General features: G+C 40.1%; 3 protein-coding genes across 3 annotated transcripts; all 3 read left to right on the top strand.

The window, feature by feature from the left end:
* The first annotated feature begins 233 nt into the window (after positions 1–233).
* Positions 234–4,475, top strand: LOC138124286 (uncharacterized). Its single transcript, XM_069039272.1, has one exon. It carries the CDS (start codon positions 322–324, stop codon positions 4,465–4,467), a length of 4,146 nt encoding a protein of 1,381 aa, XP_068895373.1. The 5' UTR covers positions 234–321; the 3' UTR covers positions 4,468–4,475.
* A 2,744-nt stretch (positions 4,476–7,219) lies between these two features.
* On the top strand, positions 7,220–11,846 carry LOC138125016 (adhesion G-protein coupled receptor G6-like). The gene is made up of 2 exons (XM_069040226.1): positions 7,220–8,810; positions 11,791–11,846. Exons 1-2 carry the CDS (start codon positions 7,220–7,222, stop codon positions 11,844–11,846), a joined length of 1,647 nt encoding a protein of 548 aa, XP_068896327.1.
* A 4,071-nt stretch (positions 11,847–15,917) lies between these two features.
* Positions 15,918–17,926, top strand: LOC138125015 (adhesion G-protein coupled receptor G6-like). Its single transcript, XM_069040225.1, has 2 exons — positions 15,918–17,508; positions 17,904–17,926. Exons 1-2 carry the CDS (start codon positions 15,918–15,920, stop codon positions 17,924–17,926), a joined length of 1,614 nt encoding a protein of 537 aa, XP_068896326.1.
* Positions 17,927–18,231: the final 305 nt, after the last annotated feature.

Below are 18,231 nucleotides of genomic sequence, written 5' to 3'. Positions count from 1 at the left end.
ACTTTGACATTTGGACAACATCATAAAAATGCATAATCAAGTAATCATCTGCAGAACTAAATGCTTTCGCAACTAATCCTCGTATGATAATATCAATACCTATCGATAATTCCTGTAATTCCTGATTAATCCAAGCGACCTTCAACCCAATATGGCGGGATCATAGAAAATTGTTTCTATTTTGGCCAAATCTAAAAGTACCAACGAAACGGTGCGTCTTTGTTCTGGTGCCAACCTTGCAATGCCAAAATCACGAAACTTAAATCAGCGCAGTCCCTGAAACAAGTTTGTTTTCCACAGACTTGTGCGCCCACCAACAGCATGTTTTACGGCGTCGAATGGTCCAGCACGAGCACCTCGACTTTATCCAAACCTCTGTGCGTGCACGATGGAATGGAACTCGTGTACAGAGAGTGCCACGACGGCGTTTGGGGCCCCGAGCCCCAATGTTACCAAGTGCAAGTCGAGACCCTTCCTCAGTGTCCTGACGGGTTCATCGACACCGGCAACATCTGTTACATGTTCACGGAAAAATCCACGTACCCTCCGAAGTGTCCGTTCGCGAACGTGGTCAATTTCAATTCTTACAAAGACATGGTTTCCATAACTGAGCCAGTTTGGATGCCCGTGAGACGCGACGAGACCAACGGTCTCGGGTTTTTGCTGTGGATTGAAGCCAGTGATAAGTACAAGGTGGAGGTCGCTACACCTTATTACGTCGTGGGGCAAATCAAGGGCAAGGATTGTCTCATCTACTACAACACCACGCACACGTACGCAGTCTCTTGTGACGAAGAACACGTGGGGGTTTGCGCCTACAGAAGACTGGACCAGATCGCCAACGAGTTTTGTGTGGATCCTGCCGGGATGTGTCGCCAAAGCGAGTTGAGTCCCGAATCTGGCAAGTGTTTTTGTTTGGGGAGTGGAGCCCAAGACCAGTCGCAATACATCAAGGCGGAGTTCTTGCAGTTGTACCAAAACAATATCTATCAAGCTTTGACGTCCGATCCTTGCACCATCGGGCTCGAGAAGACTTCCAATGGGACCTACGTCTGGAGCAACTCTCGCCGGACAATCGACTACACGTTTTGGGCTCCGGAGGCGACTTTTGACACCGACCTCGTTTACGGAGCTGCCACAGGGGGCGGTTGGATTTTGACCAAAGAGCCCTATCTGTGTTTCATATTCGAGAAACAAGCAGCCGTTCCCGAACCAAGTCTCGTCCTTCGGTATGACGAAGACAGCAATTATTTTCACCTGGAAGTGGCGAATCCTCAAGGTCTGATTCGTGCAGGATCCAACCCGCTGATGTATTGTTTTACTGATGCCGGAGCGTTGTCTTTGATCTACCGCTACGACACTCTAGACAAAATATCCGAAGAGGAGTACGGATTTGAGCCGCACAGATACGGACCTGCACACTACTGGTGCGAAGCTTTCAGATTTCGCGACTCCCAACCGCTCAAAACCCAAGTGATCTTCGTCAACAACAAAAAGTTCTTCACCGCAGAGTTCGTCACAGTTTTAAAAGTGGAATACGTGATCGGTACGAATCCGTTAAGTCAAAGCATCATCGAGTTCTTGCAGAGGATTTTTTTCATCAAACTGGACTTGACGGAACAACCGTATCAGTACACCTCTCGCGCCATGAAAATACTGAAGGTGGATGAGGAACATAATACTGTCTGGCTGAACGTGCACTTCACTTACAGAGATGTTTCCCTGGACGAAGACGAAGAGTTTGAAAGAATGAAGGTGATGGTGAAAGACACCATCGGTGAACTCCAGCACATGAACATCGAAATGGTGGAGTTCTTGAGGGCCGAGTATTGCCCCGCGGAGTCCGGTACTCTCGCGTGGCCCAGAACAGAGTTGGGTAAAGAGGCAACTCCCGAAGAGTTTTGTTTCTCAGAGAGTGGCATTCGAGTGACTCGGTCGTGTGACGGCAACTTCATCGACGGGGCTCGTTGGTCCGACGTGGAAGAATGCAACATTCCTCAGAGTTCTACAGTGACAGAGCAGTTGTTGGATTTGAATTCGAAAATCAACGATCCGAGTAGGAACGCTGGTTGGGAAGAGCAACTCAACGATATTTGTCAACGTTACGACGATTTCAATTCTTTCGATGTCTATTTGGTGGCGCTGATTTACACTTCTTGTCAAGATTTCGACACGAAAGTCTTCGCCAGCACAGTCGACAGTCTTATGAAAGTTCACAAGAAGGAGTTGACGGCCGCACAATTCAACATGAGGGCGATGGATAGAGTGTTGAATGTTATAGACAAAGCAGCTTCAACCGGAGAAATTAACTCCACCAATTTTGTCACCACGTCTTCGACACCTGAACATCTGAGCGGGATAGTTTTGCTGACGAACGGAGTTGTGACTAATCTGACTGGCGACTACACTTTGGAGCAGCTACTCGAGATGGAGAACATAGAAAGCGCCATTTGGTTAAGCTCAGAACTCCGTGCACTGTTGGATGGAGAGGAAGTCGTTTTCAAGTTGTTCTTCAACGACATATTTTTCACAGAATCTGTAACCATTTACAAGAGAATCAGTAATATTTTCGGAGTTGTTCTGCCGGATGTTCTCCACGAGCAAACTCCCGACGTTCCTATTCGAGTACTCCATCGTGTCGACGATGACGAAGATGCGAATGGAGCTTGCGCCCATTGGAATTATAACTTGACAAGTCCCGCGGGTCGAGGGTCGTGGAAAAATGTGGGACAAAGCGAGATCCATTCTCCTTTCGTGCTCTGCGACTACTATCTATATGCAGATACTTCTGCTTTTGCTCTCGTGTCTGCTACTGGTTCCACTAGCACTAGTGTCACTTCAGATTTGGAATCTTTGATGGAATCCGACGAAAGCGCTTCGGAAATCATCGATGAGCTTTCCGATATTTCGGAAAGGTATTCCGAATTTACCTCCGACGATGTGTACCGTGTCGGGCGAATTCTGGAGAAAGTGAGGGACCACAACGACATCAACTTGGAGTCTTTGGCCAAGATCGTCAGTAACTTGCACTTGATCGAACGGTCTATACTCTCCGACAGTCAGAAGAAGAAGAGTGCCACCGACATGATCCTTTACAACGTCGACGTCATCATCAACAATCACAACTACACCTCTCAGGTTAACGTCACCGCTGAGAACTTTATGATTTTCATTTCTGACCTGAACGAGACCGATTTCAGCGGTCTAGTTCTGTTGGATCATCCCGAAGAGTTTCACACTGAGAGTTTGACCGGTGACGTCGACATTGAAGAAGTACTCGAGTATGATGATCTCGACAGTGCTGTCGTGTTGACTTCTGGGTTGAAACAACAACTGTTGGACGGTAAAGCCGTCGTGACCATCTTCTTGAATGATGGTATGTTCAACGAGGAGGTGAACAAGTCCAAGTATGTCAGCAAAATTTTCGGCATCATTCTTCCCGACATCGGCAATTACTCCGAACCGATTCGGATTATTCACAAGGTCTCCGCAGAAGACTATAGTAGGAAGTGTGTCCACTGGATGTTCAACAACACCAACGACGTGATGGGTTCGTGGATGAGCGACAACGACGGTACAAATCTGTCGACTTTGAGTCAGTGCGAATTTTGGCACACCACTCATTTTGGTCTGATTTTGCTCGACCAGGACAAGTACGATTCGGATTTTTTAGACTGGATCACCACGATCAACTGTGCCCTTTCCATGTTCGGTTTAATCTGTATTGTCTTCACGGCGATACTGTTCAAGCAGTGGCGGATGAACACCGGCAACCAAATCCTCCTCAACTTCACTTTCGCGATGATTCTTCAAATTTGCGTGTTCTACGGTTCCAACAAAGTCAACAGACGTTCCGATGACTATCTGCTCTGCGTCATAATCGGAGTGGTTCTTCACTATTCCATTGTTTCGCAGTTTTGTTGGATGCTCGTTATAGCAATTTTGCAGTTCAAACGTTTCGTGGAGGTTCTAGGGGGACCCCCGAAGTGCGTCTTGTTGAAAGCTTGTCTGTGCGGTTGGATCTTGCCGTGTCTTCCAGTCGCCTGTGTTTACGTTTTCGACAACAACACTTACGTCGACGGTAGTGTTCATCTTTGTTATCCTTCAGGTTTGGGGCTGTATCTGGGAGTGTGGCTTCCCATTGCCATAGTTGTTGGCATCAATATTGTCATTTTTCTCTTTATCATATACAGCGTGGTCCACAGGAAGACCGAGTCTGGCGTCAACAACAACGAAGCGATGTTTCAGTGGCGGCTCGCCATCTTACTCTTTTTCATGCTAGGATTGACTTGGACTTTTGGTTTTTTGTCAGAATTGGATTTCGGAGAGGTCTTCATTTATGTGTTCTGCATAACGGCGACTTTGCAAGGTTTTGTCATGTTTTTATTTTTTATTGTATTCAACACTAATACACGATATTTGTATTCACATGCTCTCAAGAGATGTTGTAATAATAAAGATTACTAACGTTATTAGTTTAGTTGTTTTAATAAAAAAAAAAGCTTAGTCTAATCTAATCTAATTTAACTTTTAATTTAAACTAATCGTGGTAGATTCAGACTCATTCCCTTTATCGTCCCAAGATAAAACGTACAAATTCCACCTAATGGTCAGTAGCATTTTTTCTATTTATGTGGATGTACATGACAACTAATAAAAAGTGCGTCATGAAGCATTTCGTGTGGTTTTTATTTTGTTCTGCTTTTTTCGTTATGGAAAGTGTATCGTCTCAAGACGCAGTAAGTGATTTTTGACGTTTTTGGAAAAACATAAGTCTTTGTAGTCTTGTAATTCTACCAGCAGCACCTTGTACGGAGTCGAGTGGCCAGCAACGACCAATGCGACTTTGTCGAAACCTTTGTGCGTCAACCAAGCGAAAGAACTGGCGTATAGGACATGCTCTGATGGTCAGTGGGGTCCCGAACCTGTTTGTTCTTCCGTGCAACCAGAAAAACTACCCGAATGTCCTGAGGGTTTGATAGATAACGGTAGTGTGTGCTACACGCTTACTCCAAAATCAAGTTTTCCACCAGACTGTCCATTTAACAACTTGATGTCATTTTCTTTGTACAAAAACATGATTATTTGCAAGAAAATTGCTCCTGTTTGGATGCCCGTTCGACGAAACGTCACTCATGGTTTGGAATTCTTGCAATGGATCGAACAGAGTACGCTCTACAAAACTGATTTTAACGGTACCATTTTCTACGAGGACGAAATTAAAGGCAAAGATTGTCTCTTATACTACAACAACTCCTACATGGTTGCGGTTTCGTGCGATGAGAAACACTCGGCCGTTTGTGCTTATGATAAATCGAATTTGTGGAGCAATCAGTTGTGCGGTACTACAAACTCTTTCCAAAGCGTTTTTGCTCCAAAATCCGCATGTTTCTATAAGAGTTATGATCGAGATTCTTGTCCACAAGCAGAGTTTATTGAACCATATCAGAACAATGTCTTTAGTAGGCTAACAAACACGAGTTTTCTCATTGGTCTAAATAAAACCCAACGTGGTAGTTACGTTTGGAGCAGTTCTGCAAAAGAGATTAACTACACTTTCTGGTCTAGGGACGTAGTTTATGACGACACTCACTGGTATGGGGGTTTAACTTCTAGTGGTTGGGTTTTAAAGCAAGATCTATATTGGTCTGTGTTGTGTCAGAAAGCGGCAGAAGAGTATTTTCCCAGTTTGGAGTTGCGTGGAAATAAAAATGAGTTAACGTTAACGGTCGTGCAACCTCGTGGGCTGAAGTGGTATAATTCTGATGTTTTGGTTAACTGTTTTACCAATGCTTATCCGACTAGTCTTCTTTTCCGATATGACATTACCAGTACTAATACGACAACTGACAAAAATCTGTATACATTTACTCCTTACGCATATGTAAGTGGTGACTATTGGTGCGAAGCTTTTGGAATCGTCGATTCCGAAGTAATTAGGAGTAATGTAGTTTCCTTTAAACATGTGATGTCGGAAAGTGCTGAATATATTGCAATTCTGCAAGTGAAATATCTTGAAGGGATAAATCCTTTAAGTTCTGCCATTATGGGATTGATCGAAGAATATGTGTTTCCCACACTTGACAAGATTGAACATTTGAAAACTTACTACGTGTCCAGAATCATGAAGATAATAGATGTAGACGAAGTATCTCGTCAAGTCGTAGTAAATTTGCGTTTTAGTCCCAGGACTAAGATAAATGTATCTGTGGAGGATGAGTACATCATTATGCGAAAGTCGATCGACTCTTTGGATTTTGATCAAGCCAATGTGACTAATTTCTTAATTGCTGATTACTGTTTGACGGAGACATGGAGTAATGTAACGTGGCCAACAACACAAGCGGGAAGCGGTGTGTTGCCGTCGAACGATTATTGTTTTCAGTCGGACGGTACTAACCTACAAAGATTGTGTATCGATGATTTTATCGACGGAGCTCGATGGTCAACGGATGAAGATTGCACAGTTCCAACATTTTCAACAGTGACAGATCAAATTCTGATTTATTTAGACAGCTTGCAAGTCTCAATAAGTGATATTGTTTATCTTTCTAGAAATTATAAACTGTTTAATGCCTTCGATATTTATTTGATGGGTGTTGTAACTTTCCGCGTCAGAGGCATATTTGTCTTAGATATTCCTTTGAGGCGTATTGTAACTTCCGGCAATGCAGAGTTGAGCTATTTTGCAGAAATTATTGAAAATTTGTTGAAAATAGAAAATAATGTGTTAAGAGAGTCACAGTTAAAAATGCGAGCGACAGATGCTTTACTGGAGATGATGAATGATGGTTTGATAAGTTCTCATTTTGGTTATAACGAATTTGAAGTTAAAAATGATCGCTTTGTTTTCTTTAGAGTGAAACCCTACGTTTATGTACAATCTTCTGCATCAAATGGAATAATTGTTCAAAGTGTTGGAAATGAAAAAATTACAACAAAACTAATCGGTTACAATAGTCCGGAACAAATAATGAATTACGAAAACCTTGAAAGTGCAGTTTGGTTAAATTCAGATCAATTGATGCCACAACCAGTGACGAGACCACAACAAGTAGAACAAATCGTTTTTACTTTATTTTTAGACGATGGCTTGTTTATTGAAGCTTTAAACACATCCAAAAATGTTACTAAAATTTTTGGTGTATCAATACCGGCCTTGGTGTCTTACGACGGTCCAGTCTGGATTCTTCATCGAATCAACAGCGATGGATACAAAATGCAAACTTGCGAGTATTGGAACTACGACATTGAGTTAAAACGGGGTTCTTGGGAGAGCGATGGCGAATTCCAGATCATATCGAATTTCTCAATTTGCAAATACAACCGTCGTGGTTATTTCGCCATCGCTCTGACCGACTTCGACGACGTGACGGAGCTGTTGACGATTATTTTTCAATCTAATTCCACAGTGTCTGAGAAAATGTCAAAACTTCTGATACTGTCTCAAAGATACCGCGAGTTTACTAGCATCGATGTTTATCTTGTCGGCCAAATCTTGGAACAAGTGAGTCCGAGTGTCGATATCGATTTGGACATTTTGGTTAGAATAATTAGCAACATGCACAAAGTTAAATCAGATGTTCTTTCACAAAGTCAGAAGGAATACGCCTCCACGGATCTAATCCTACGGTACGTCGACGTTATTATGCAGAACAACAATCAGTCGAATGTTTGGTTCAGCTCAGAAAACTGCATGTTGTTGATCTATGACTTGGACGAAACCAATTTCACTGGTTTTGCACTTCTGAACGTCAATCATTCGTTGCGGCCAGAGATTTTGGAAGGGGACGCCAACATTTTAGATCTACTGGAGTACGATAATCTTGACAGTGCGGTTTTGTTAAGTTCCAAACTGAAAAACCAAACAGAAGACAGTGCTAAAGTCGTTTTAACCGTGTACTACAACGACGCTCTGTTCAACGAGAAGAAACCCAGAGAAGAATCGATCAGCAAAATTTTTGGCGTCGTTCTTCCCGTATCTGCTGATTATGAAGGGCCTGTTTCCGTGTATCATAAAGTCACTAAAAACGACAGTCACGGTGAGTGTGCCTATTGGAACTACGACGAATCTACTCCAGGATTATGGAAAGACGACAGCGACAGTCTAGACCTCACACCTTTAGTTCTTTGCAAATACTGGCACACTACGCATTTTGGTCTGCTTCTACTCGACGACGACAAATACGACGATGCAGTTCTGGACTGGATCACGGCGATCAATTGCACTATTTCTTTCTTGGGTATGTGCGTCATCGTCCTCACTGCCATCCTCTTCCAAAAGTGGAGGAACAAAGTGGGCAATCAACTCCTCCTTCATTTCGTTTTGTCTAGCATGTTCCAGCTTCTTCTCTTCTACGTATCCAGCACCGTCAGTCAGTCTGATAATGTAGGTTGTACTTTCACGGGAGTGCTTCTTCACTATTCCATCATATCGCAGTTCTGCTGGATGTTGGTGATTGCGATTTTGCAATTCAAGCGGTTCGTCGTGGTTTTCGGAGGACACTCTGAGTATCTCCAGCTTAAGTCGTGTCTGTTCGCTTGGGGTTGTCCTCTGATTCCGGTTTTGGGCGTTCTCGTCTTTGACGCTGACAGTTATGTGAGTGGTAAAGTCGGTCTGTGTTATCCTTCAGGATACGGTCTCTATCTGGGAGTGTGGCTTCCTATTTGCATGGCTCTGATGATCAACGGCTTTATTTTTGCTTACATCGTGAATAACGTGACGCAGAAGAGAATCGAATGCACCCATTTTGGCACGGATGATACGATCTACCATTGGATACTCGCCTTCTTTCTTTTCTTCATGTTGGGTATGACTTGGATCTTTGGGTTTCTTGCCGAACTGGATTTTGGCGTGGTTTTCGAATATTTTTTTTGTACTCTAGCAACTTTGCAAGGGTTTGTGATGTTTCTCTTCTTTATTCTATTCAATAAGAATACGAGATATTTCTACACGCAGTTAATAAAATTAAAATATTACACAAAAAATTTCTAAATTTAGTGTTATTACTTATACATATCGGGACACTTCTTTAACACTTAACATAGTCCATACTTATTCGCTTTGTTCAGTTTTAAAAAACACAGGTCAATGCATTTATGTAATCAAGCAACCAATCAGAGCATAAGACATGTGCGTGACGTTTTTTCAGTCACGTATCCCGATAGATCAATTCCATCAATCGGAACAATTTTTACAATTTTTGGTTGCGTAGCTACGAGAATACTCATAATATATTGATCTATGTTTTTTTAAACTGAACATAGGGACTATGAGTATGTTCAGCGTTAAAAAAATATCCCCATATATTGGGTGGCTCAAAATGATTGTGGATAAGTATGGCAACTATGTACGAAAATTTATGTGGCAAGTGTGTGGATCGGGTAGAGTTGACATTTGTATGACATTTCATAAGCGTGCATTTGATTTGTTTTATACCATTGCACATTGATTTCACAATTTTCAAAATAGCGCGACTATGAACTGTCAAAAAAATGTCAACTCTATCCTACTCACACAGTTGCCACATAAATTTTCGTACATAGTTGCCATACTTATCCACAATCATTTTGAATCACCCAATATAATAACGGGTGTTTTTTTAAATTTGGCGTCGAAGTAGGCGTTGAACTGTCGATTGTGAACGCACTATACAGGTTACGGATCACGGATCAGCTGTTTAAATCTTACGCTTTTACACGAGTGGTGCGCTCTCAATCGACTCTTCAACGCCTACTTCGAGGCCAAATTAAAAAAAAAAACACCCTTTACATATTATAAGGCCATAAGTATGTATTTGTTTAAATTTTGATAATCAGGGTATACTTTGTTGTATCATTGTATCCAAACGTTTATCCAATTATTGTAATAAATATTTTACCAAGACTTTGTTTATGTAATTAATTAAATGAATTAAAAAATATTTCATCGACTTTTAATTAATTCTCTTTAATTATTCGTTTCCTGTCAACCTCTCGTGCCATTATCTTTTTCTTTCGTTTATTTTTTGATGATGCTAATGATATTTTAATCAAAAGTGATAATACTCTTATTCTGTTAATTTATTTCGTCTATTTACAATCTGTTTTTTTTTATCAAAGAACCACCGACACCGCAATTTACACTCAAAATAGAGCTGGCAACACTGTACACTTTCGACCTAAGGTGAAAAACTGAAAAATGTCAATATAAAAATTGAGGTTATACCTGGTGATATGGAAGTTCACGTAATACATTTATTGTAATATCTAGTTGTTAAAGGTGGCTTTCCGGACTGTTTGTCACCATGTAAACAACCTCATAACGGCCGCAGTCCGTTAAGGCTGTCTGTTATGAGCGGGAGCGGCCCTTATGAATGACTAAATAATTATAGCTACGTAGATCTAAACTTTATTTTTCAACTTTTTTATAATTGGTACAATAATTAATGTTTAATGTTATGAGACACACCTTGAATTAATCGAAATCCGTATGCCACTAGCAGATGTAGACGAGATCGAAGAATTTTAACACCAACACAAGCGCGATTTTGCACGGAATAACGATGACCTCACTTGTGGCCATCCGGACATCGGTAATATCTTGATCGCGATTTTTTATTGATTTCAGTCGTTTATTTTCAACGGAAAGTTAAGTGTTGAAAGAATATGACAAACAGCAGCAAATGTAGACAAGATCGAAGATGATGCTTCACAATTTTAACACTAACACAAGCGCGATTTTGCAGGCAATAACGATGACCTCACTTCCGTACATCGGGAATATCTTGATTGCGACTTTTTATTGATTTCATTCATTTATTTTCAACGGAAATTTAAGCGTTGAACAGATCTGACAAACAACATTGAGACAATTTTTTTTCACAAACAACGGTTGACATGACGACCTCCTCCGCACACTTATTAATCATTCGGTTTTTCGATGGCGTTGAAAAAAATGTATTTCAAAAAGATTATTGTGAACGAATCGTAGTGATATTACAAAAACTATTGTACAATACCAAGGCGATCTTCATTTACCAGGCCATGACACTGACCAAAGACAGTGTGCTATGGAATGGCCTACCACAGTCTGACAACATTGCTTCACCAACATTTAGTGAAAAAATTCGAAATCCACTAAACCTGTCATTGTATTTGCACTTGTCAAATATGAGTGATCTAATTTTACGACAGTTCAAAAGTGCGTTATCGCATTGTAATACAGTAATTTAGAACCACCTTGGGGACAGAAAAATAACGGGGCTCATTACTGTTACTGATAATATTTCAGATCCTCTGTGGTGTTCCGGGCTATTGAAACTGCTTGGTTATAAACTAACGCGAGGTGGGCATTTCCAATTTAAATATAACAATTTTGTTCTCCCCATTGTCTAAATCCCACCCCATTTCTTGTAACTTGCTTCCCAGTTTCATTTCAATATTCGTTTTTAAAGCCAAAAGATTTTCCCCAGTGATTGTGTCTTCGTTACTAATTTTGATTATTTCTTCCCAAATTGTAATTTCTTCGTAATTAGAAGTTATTGGCACCTCGTTTGGCACAAGTCGCATCATTTTGTCCCCATTGATATCTGTTCCCCTAAAATGTTTAGCACAAACATAACTAGCTACTTTTGCGAATTCTTCACTCTTCGACTACGTAATTTGAAGAAGAAGACGCATAATTTGAGTTGCAATTTGCTACGCAACACTTAAATGACATTTTTAATTCAATTTGACGAATTTGACCAAGGACTTGTCAACATTTATTTTAAATGTCGAATTAGTTTAAAAATTTTAGGAACGTCGTAGGTCATGGAATGGCCTACCAGGGAATGTGGCAACGCAGCCAGTGTCCTGGCCTGTAACTTGAGACCGCCTTGACAATACACGTCCGTTAGGGCCTTCACAGCCTCACAAAACCTCTGGCTCGGCAGTAAAGGCTATCCTAACGAACTTCTACTGTAAAATACTATAACCACCAATCGGGCTGTTAAAATAAACGTTTTTTTATTTATCATTGATTCCACAAATTCTTCCAAACAGAGTTAAAATTAAATATAATTTCAACCCTAAAATTCGTACACTCATTAAAATACTGGAATGAAAAACAGTAAAAACTGTTAGTATGTATTAGAACAGCATTCTTTCTTCAAAAAACTGTAAAGTTTTTACCGCACAAAAATATTTTCACTTACTTTTTTCGTTTCAATTGATGATTATCCCATGTGCGAAGTGTCAAATTAGGGGTTAGAAAAATGTAAAAAAAATATTCGATTAAAAAAAGATCAATTATGTAAAAAATGTTTATTTTAAAGAATTCATGTGTTGATTAAATTTATTACGTGGACTTCATAACACCCTGTATAGAGATATTAGTTAATAAAAGTTAATAGCAACTAATTTGAGAATTTTATAAATGTCGCACTTTGCAAGTCATTTTTAATTACACGTTCAAATTTTATAAGCGAGTTTGCGTATTTTCAATGACATTAAAAATGACAGGTCTTGGCAGGTGTAGCGAGTAGATATTATTAAATTCCCTAAATTTAGTAAAATTTTATTATTGTAAGCCTAAATCAAAAGGTCGTAGTTTTTTGATTAAAAAAAAAACAAGATAAAAGGATGTATTCTGTAAGCGATACGTTAATTTTTAGCCGGTGTTAAATTTAGACCGCACGTTAATAGCGTTGCTGCATATCCCCACCTAATGTCCCTTCACGAAGCGACTGGAGTCTACACTTTAACGTGCCGTCAAAATTTAACGTCCGCTAAAATTCACGTATCGCCTACAGAATACGCCCTAATATGTGGTTTTAGTACTGTTTCCGTTCGCCATGAATGGAATAACTTTGACGCATTCCTATCTGACTTTGAGGTTCTGTTCAAATTAACATTGTCATTTTTCTCTTCATCATTTCACAGGAAGACAAAGTCTGGCGTCAACAACAGCGAAGCGATGTTTCAGTGGCGTCTCGCCATCTTACTTTTTTTCATGCTGGGATTGACTTGGACTTTTGTTTTTTTGTCAAAATTGGATTTCGGAGAGGTCTTCTTTTATGTGTTCTGCATAACGGCCACGTTGCAAGGTTTTGTCATGTTTTTATTTTTTATTGTATCTATTCAACACTAATACACGATATTTGTATTCACATGCTCTCAAGAGATGTTGTAATAATAAAGATTACTAATGTTATTAGTTCAGTTGTTTTAATAAAAAAAAAGCTTAGTCTAATCTAATCTAATTTAACTTTTAATTTTAACTAATCGTGGTAGATTCAGACTTATTCCCTTTATCGTACCAAGATAAAACGTACAAATTCCACCTAATGGTCAGTAACATTTTTTCTGTTTATGTGGATGTATATGACAACTAATAAAAAGTGCGTCATGAAGCATTTCGTGTGGTTTTTATTTTGTTCCGCTTTTTTCATTATGGAAAGTGTACGGTCTCAAAACGCAGTAAGTGATTTTTGACGTTTTTGAAAAAACATCAATCTTTGTAGTCTTGTAATTCTACCAGCAGCACCTTGTACGGAGTCGAGTGGCCAGCAACGATCAATGCGACTTTGTCGAAACCTTTGTGCGTCAACCAGGCGAAAGAACTGGCGTATAGGACATGCTCTGATGGTCAGTGGGGTCCCGAACCTGTTTGTTCTTCCGTGCAACCAGAGAAACTACCCGAATGTCCTGAGGGTTTGATTGATAACGGTAGTATGTGCTACACGCTTAGTCCAAAATCAAGTTTTCCACCAGACTGTCCATTTAACAACTTGATGTCATTTCCTTTGTACAAAAACATCATTATTGACAAGAAAATTGCTCCTGTTTGGATGCCCGTTCGACGAAACGTCACTGATGGTTTGGAATTCTTGCAATGGATTGAACAGAGTACGCTCTACAAAACTGATTTTAACGGTACCATTTTCTACGAGGGCGAAATTAAAGGCAAAGATTGTCTCTTATACTACAACAACTCCTACATGGTTGCGGTTTCGTGCGATGAGAAACACTCGGCCGTTTGTGCTTATGATAAATCGAATTTGTGGAGCAATCAGTTGTGCGGTACTACAGACAGCTTCCAAAGCGTTTTCTCTCCAAAATCCGCATGTTTCTATGAGGGATATTATTTAGAATCTTGTCTAAAAGCAGAGTTTATTGAACCATATCAGAACAATGTCTTTAGTAGGCTAGGAGGCACGAGTTTTCTCATTGGTCTAAATAAAACCCAACGTGGTAGTTACGTTTGGAGCAGTTCTGCAAAAGAGATTAACTACACTTTCTGGTCTAGGGACGTAGTTTATGACGACACTCACTGGTATGGGGGTTTAACTTCTAGTGGTTGGGTTTTAAAGCATGAACTATCATGGTCTGTGATGTGTCAGAAAGCGGCAGAAGAGTATTTTCCCAGTTTGGAGTTGCGTGGAAATAAAAATGAGTTAACGTTAACGGTCGTGCAACCTCGTGGGCTGAAGTGGTATAATTCTGATGTTTTGGTTAACTGTTTTACCAATGCTTATCCGACTAGTCTTCTTTTCCGATATGACATTACCAGTACTAATGCGACAACTGACAAAAATGTGTATACATTTACTCCTTACGCAAATGTGAGTGGCGACTATTGGTGCGAAGCTTTCGGAATCGTCGATTCCGAAGTAATTAGGAGTAATGTAGTTTCTTTTAAACATGTGATGTCGGAAAGTGCTGAATATATTGCAATTCTGCAAGTGAAATATCTTGAAGGGATAAATCCTTTAAGTTCTGCCATTATGGGATTGATCGAAGAATATGTGTTTCCCACACTTGGCAAGATTGAACATTTGAAAACTTACTACGTGTACAGAATCATGAAGATAATAGATCTAGACGAAGTATCTCGTCAAGTCGTAGTAAATTTGCGTTTTAGTCCGAGGACTAAGATAGATCTATCTGTGGAGGATGAGTACATGATTATGCAAAAATCGGTCGACTCTTTGGATTTTGATCAAGCCAATGTGACTAATTTCTTAATTGCTGATTACTGCTTGACGGAGACATGGAGAAATGTAACGTGGCCAACAACACAAGCGGGAAGCGGTGTGTTGCCGTCGAACGATTATTGTTTTCAGTCGGACGGTACTAACCTACAAAGATTGTGTATCGATGATTTTATCGACGGAGCTCGATGGTCAACGGATGTAGATTGCACAGTTCCAACATTTTCAACAGTGACAGATCAAATTCTGAGTTTTTTAGACAACTGGGATGTCTCAATAAGTGATATTGCTCAATTTTCTACAGATTATAAACTGTTTAATGCCTTCGATATTTATTTGATGGCAATTGTAATTTCCGGTGTCGTAAGTCCTTACGGCTTCGATAATTCTTTGATGAGAATTGCAACTTCCGGCGACACAGAGTTGAGCGATTTTGCAGAAATTATTAACAATTTGTTGAAAGTAGAAAAGAATGTGTTAAGAGAGTCACAGTTAAAAATGCGAGCGACAGATGCTTTACTGGAGACAATGAGTGATGATTTGATAGGTCGTACTTTTGGTTCTGACGAATTTGAACTTATAAATGATCACTTTGGGTTCTTTCGAGTAAAACCTTACGTTTATGTGCAATCCTCTGCATCAAATGGAATCATTGTGCAAAGTGTTGGAAAGGAACAAATTACAACAAAACTAATCGGTCCCAATAGTCCGGAACAAATAATGAATTACGAAAACCTAGAAAGTGCAGTTTGGATAAATTCAGTTGAATTGATGCCACAACCAATAACATCACAGGAAGTGGAACTAATTCTTTTTACTTTATTTTTAGACGATGGCTTCTTTACTGAAGCTTTAAAGACTTCCAAAAACGTTACTAAAATTTTTGGTGTAAGAATACCGGCCTTGGTGTCCTACGACGGTCCAGTCTGGATTCTTCATCGAATCAACAGCGATGGATACAAAATGCAAACTTGCGAGTATTGGAACTACGACATTGAGTTGAAACGGGGTTCCTGGGAGAGCGATGGCGAATTTCAGATCATATCAAATTTCTCAATTTGCAAATACAACCGTCGTGGTTATTTCGCCATCGCTCTGACCGACATCGACGACGTGACGGAGCTGCTGACGATTATTTTTCAATCTAATTTCACAGTGTCTGAGAAAATGTCAAAACTTCTGATACTGTCTCAAAGATACTGCCAATTTATTAGCATCGATGTTTATCTTGTTGGCCAAATCTTGGAACAAGTGAGTCCGAGTGTCGATATCGATTTGGACATTTTGGGTAGAATAATTAGCAACATGCACAAAGTTAAATCAGATGTTCTTTCACAAAGTCAGAAAGAATACGCCGCCACGGATCTGATCCTCCGGTACGTCGACGTTATTATCCAGAACAACAATCAGTCGAATGTTTGGTTCAGCGCAGAAAACTTCATGCTGTTGATCTACGACTTGGACGAAACCAATTTCACTGGATTTGCACTTTTGAACGACGATCATTCATTTCGGCCAGAGATTTTAGAGGGGGACGCCAACATTTTAGATCTACTGGAGTACGATAATCTTGACAGTGCGGTTTTGTTAAGTTCCAAACTGAAAAATCAAACCGAAGAAAGTTCTAAAGTCGTTTTAACCGTGTACTACAACGACGCTCTGTTCAACGAGAACAAATCCAGAGCGGAATCGATCAGCAAAATTTTTGGCGTCGTTCTTCCCGTAACTGCTGATTACGAAGGACCTGTTTCCGTATATCATAAAGTCGCTAAAAAGGACAGTCACGGTGAGTGTGCCTATTGGAACTACGACGAATCTACTCCAGGATTATGGAAAGACGACAGCGACAGTCTAGACCTCACACCTTTAGTTCTTTGCAAATACTGGCACACTACGCATTTTGGTCTGCTTCTACTCGACGACGACAAATACGACGATGCAGTTCTGGACTGGATCACGGCGATCAATTGCACTATTTCTTTCTTGGGTATGTGCGTCATCGTCCTCACTGCCATCCTCTTCCAAAAGTGGAGGAACAAAGTGGGCAATCAACTCCTCCTTCATTTCGTCTTGTCTAGCATGCTCCAGCTTCTTCTCTTCTACGTATCCAGCACCGTCAGTCGGTCTGATAATGTAGGTTGTACTTTCACGGGAATGCTTCTTCACTACTCCATCATATCGCAGTTCTGCTGGATGTTGGTGATTGCGATTTTGCAATTCAAGCGGTTCGTCGTGGTTTTCGGAGGACACTCCGAGTATCTCCAGCTTAAGTCGTGTCTGTTCGCTTGGGGTTGTCCTCTGATTCCGGTTTTCGGCGTTTTCGTCTTCGACGCTGACAGTTATGTGAGTGGTAAAGTCGGTCTGTGTTATCCTTCAGGATACGGTCTATATCTGGCAGTGTGGCTTCCCATTTGCATCGCTCTGATCATCAACGGTTTTATTTTTGCTTACATCGTGAATAACGTGACGCAGAAGAGAATCGAATGCACCCATTTTGGCACGGATGATACGATCTACCATTGGATACTCGCCTTCTTTCTTTTCTTCATGTTGGGTATGACTTGGATCTTTGGGTTTCTTGCCGAACTGGATTTTGGCGTGGTTTTCGAATATTTGTTTTGCACTCTATCAACTTTGCAAGGGTTTGTGATGTTTCTCTTCTTTATTCTATTCAATAAGAATACGAGATATTTCTACACGCAGTTAATAAAATTAAAATATTACACAAAAAATTTCTAAGTTTAGTGTTAATGTTGATTCGAATATGTTATTACATATCATATCGTATCGTATATACATATCGGGACACTTCTTTAACACTTAACATAGTCCATACTTATTCGCTTTGTTCAGTTTTAAAAAACACAGGTCAATGCATTTATGTAATCAAGCAACCAATCAGAGCATAAGACATGTGCGTGACGTTTTTTCAGTCACGTATCCCGATAGATCAATTCCATCAATCGGAATAATTTTTACAATTTTTGGTTGTGTAGCTACGAGAATACTCATAATATATTGATCTATGTTTTTTTAAACTGAACATAGGGACTATGAGTATGTTCAGCGTTAAAAAAATATCCCCATATATTGGGTGACATTTGTATGACATTTCATAAGCGTGCATTTGATTTGTTTTATACCATTGCACATTGAGTTCACAATTTTCAAAATAGCGCGACTATGAACTGTCAAAAAAATGTCAACTCTATCCTACCCACACAGTTGCCACATAAATTTTCGTACATAGTTGCCATACTTATTCACAATCATTTTG

This window comes from Tenebrio molitor, chromosome 2, assembly GCF_963966145.1.
Source record: "Tenebrio molitor chromosome 2, icTenMoli1.1, whole genome shotgun sequence".
Classification (NCBI taxonomy): domain Eukaryota; kingdom Metazoa; phylum Arthropoda; class Insecta; order Coleoptera; family Tenebrionidae; genus Tenebrio; species Tenebrio molitor.
The sequence above is the reverse complement of the archived record's forward strand: the minus strand, read 5'-3'. Positions and strand labels throughout refer to the sequence as shown.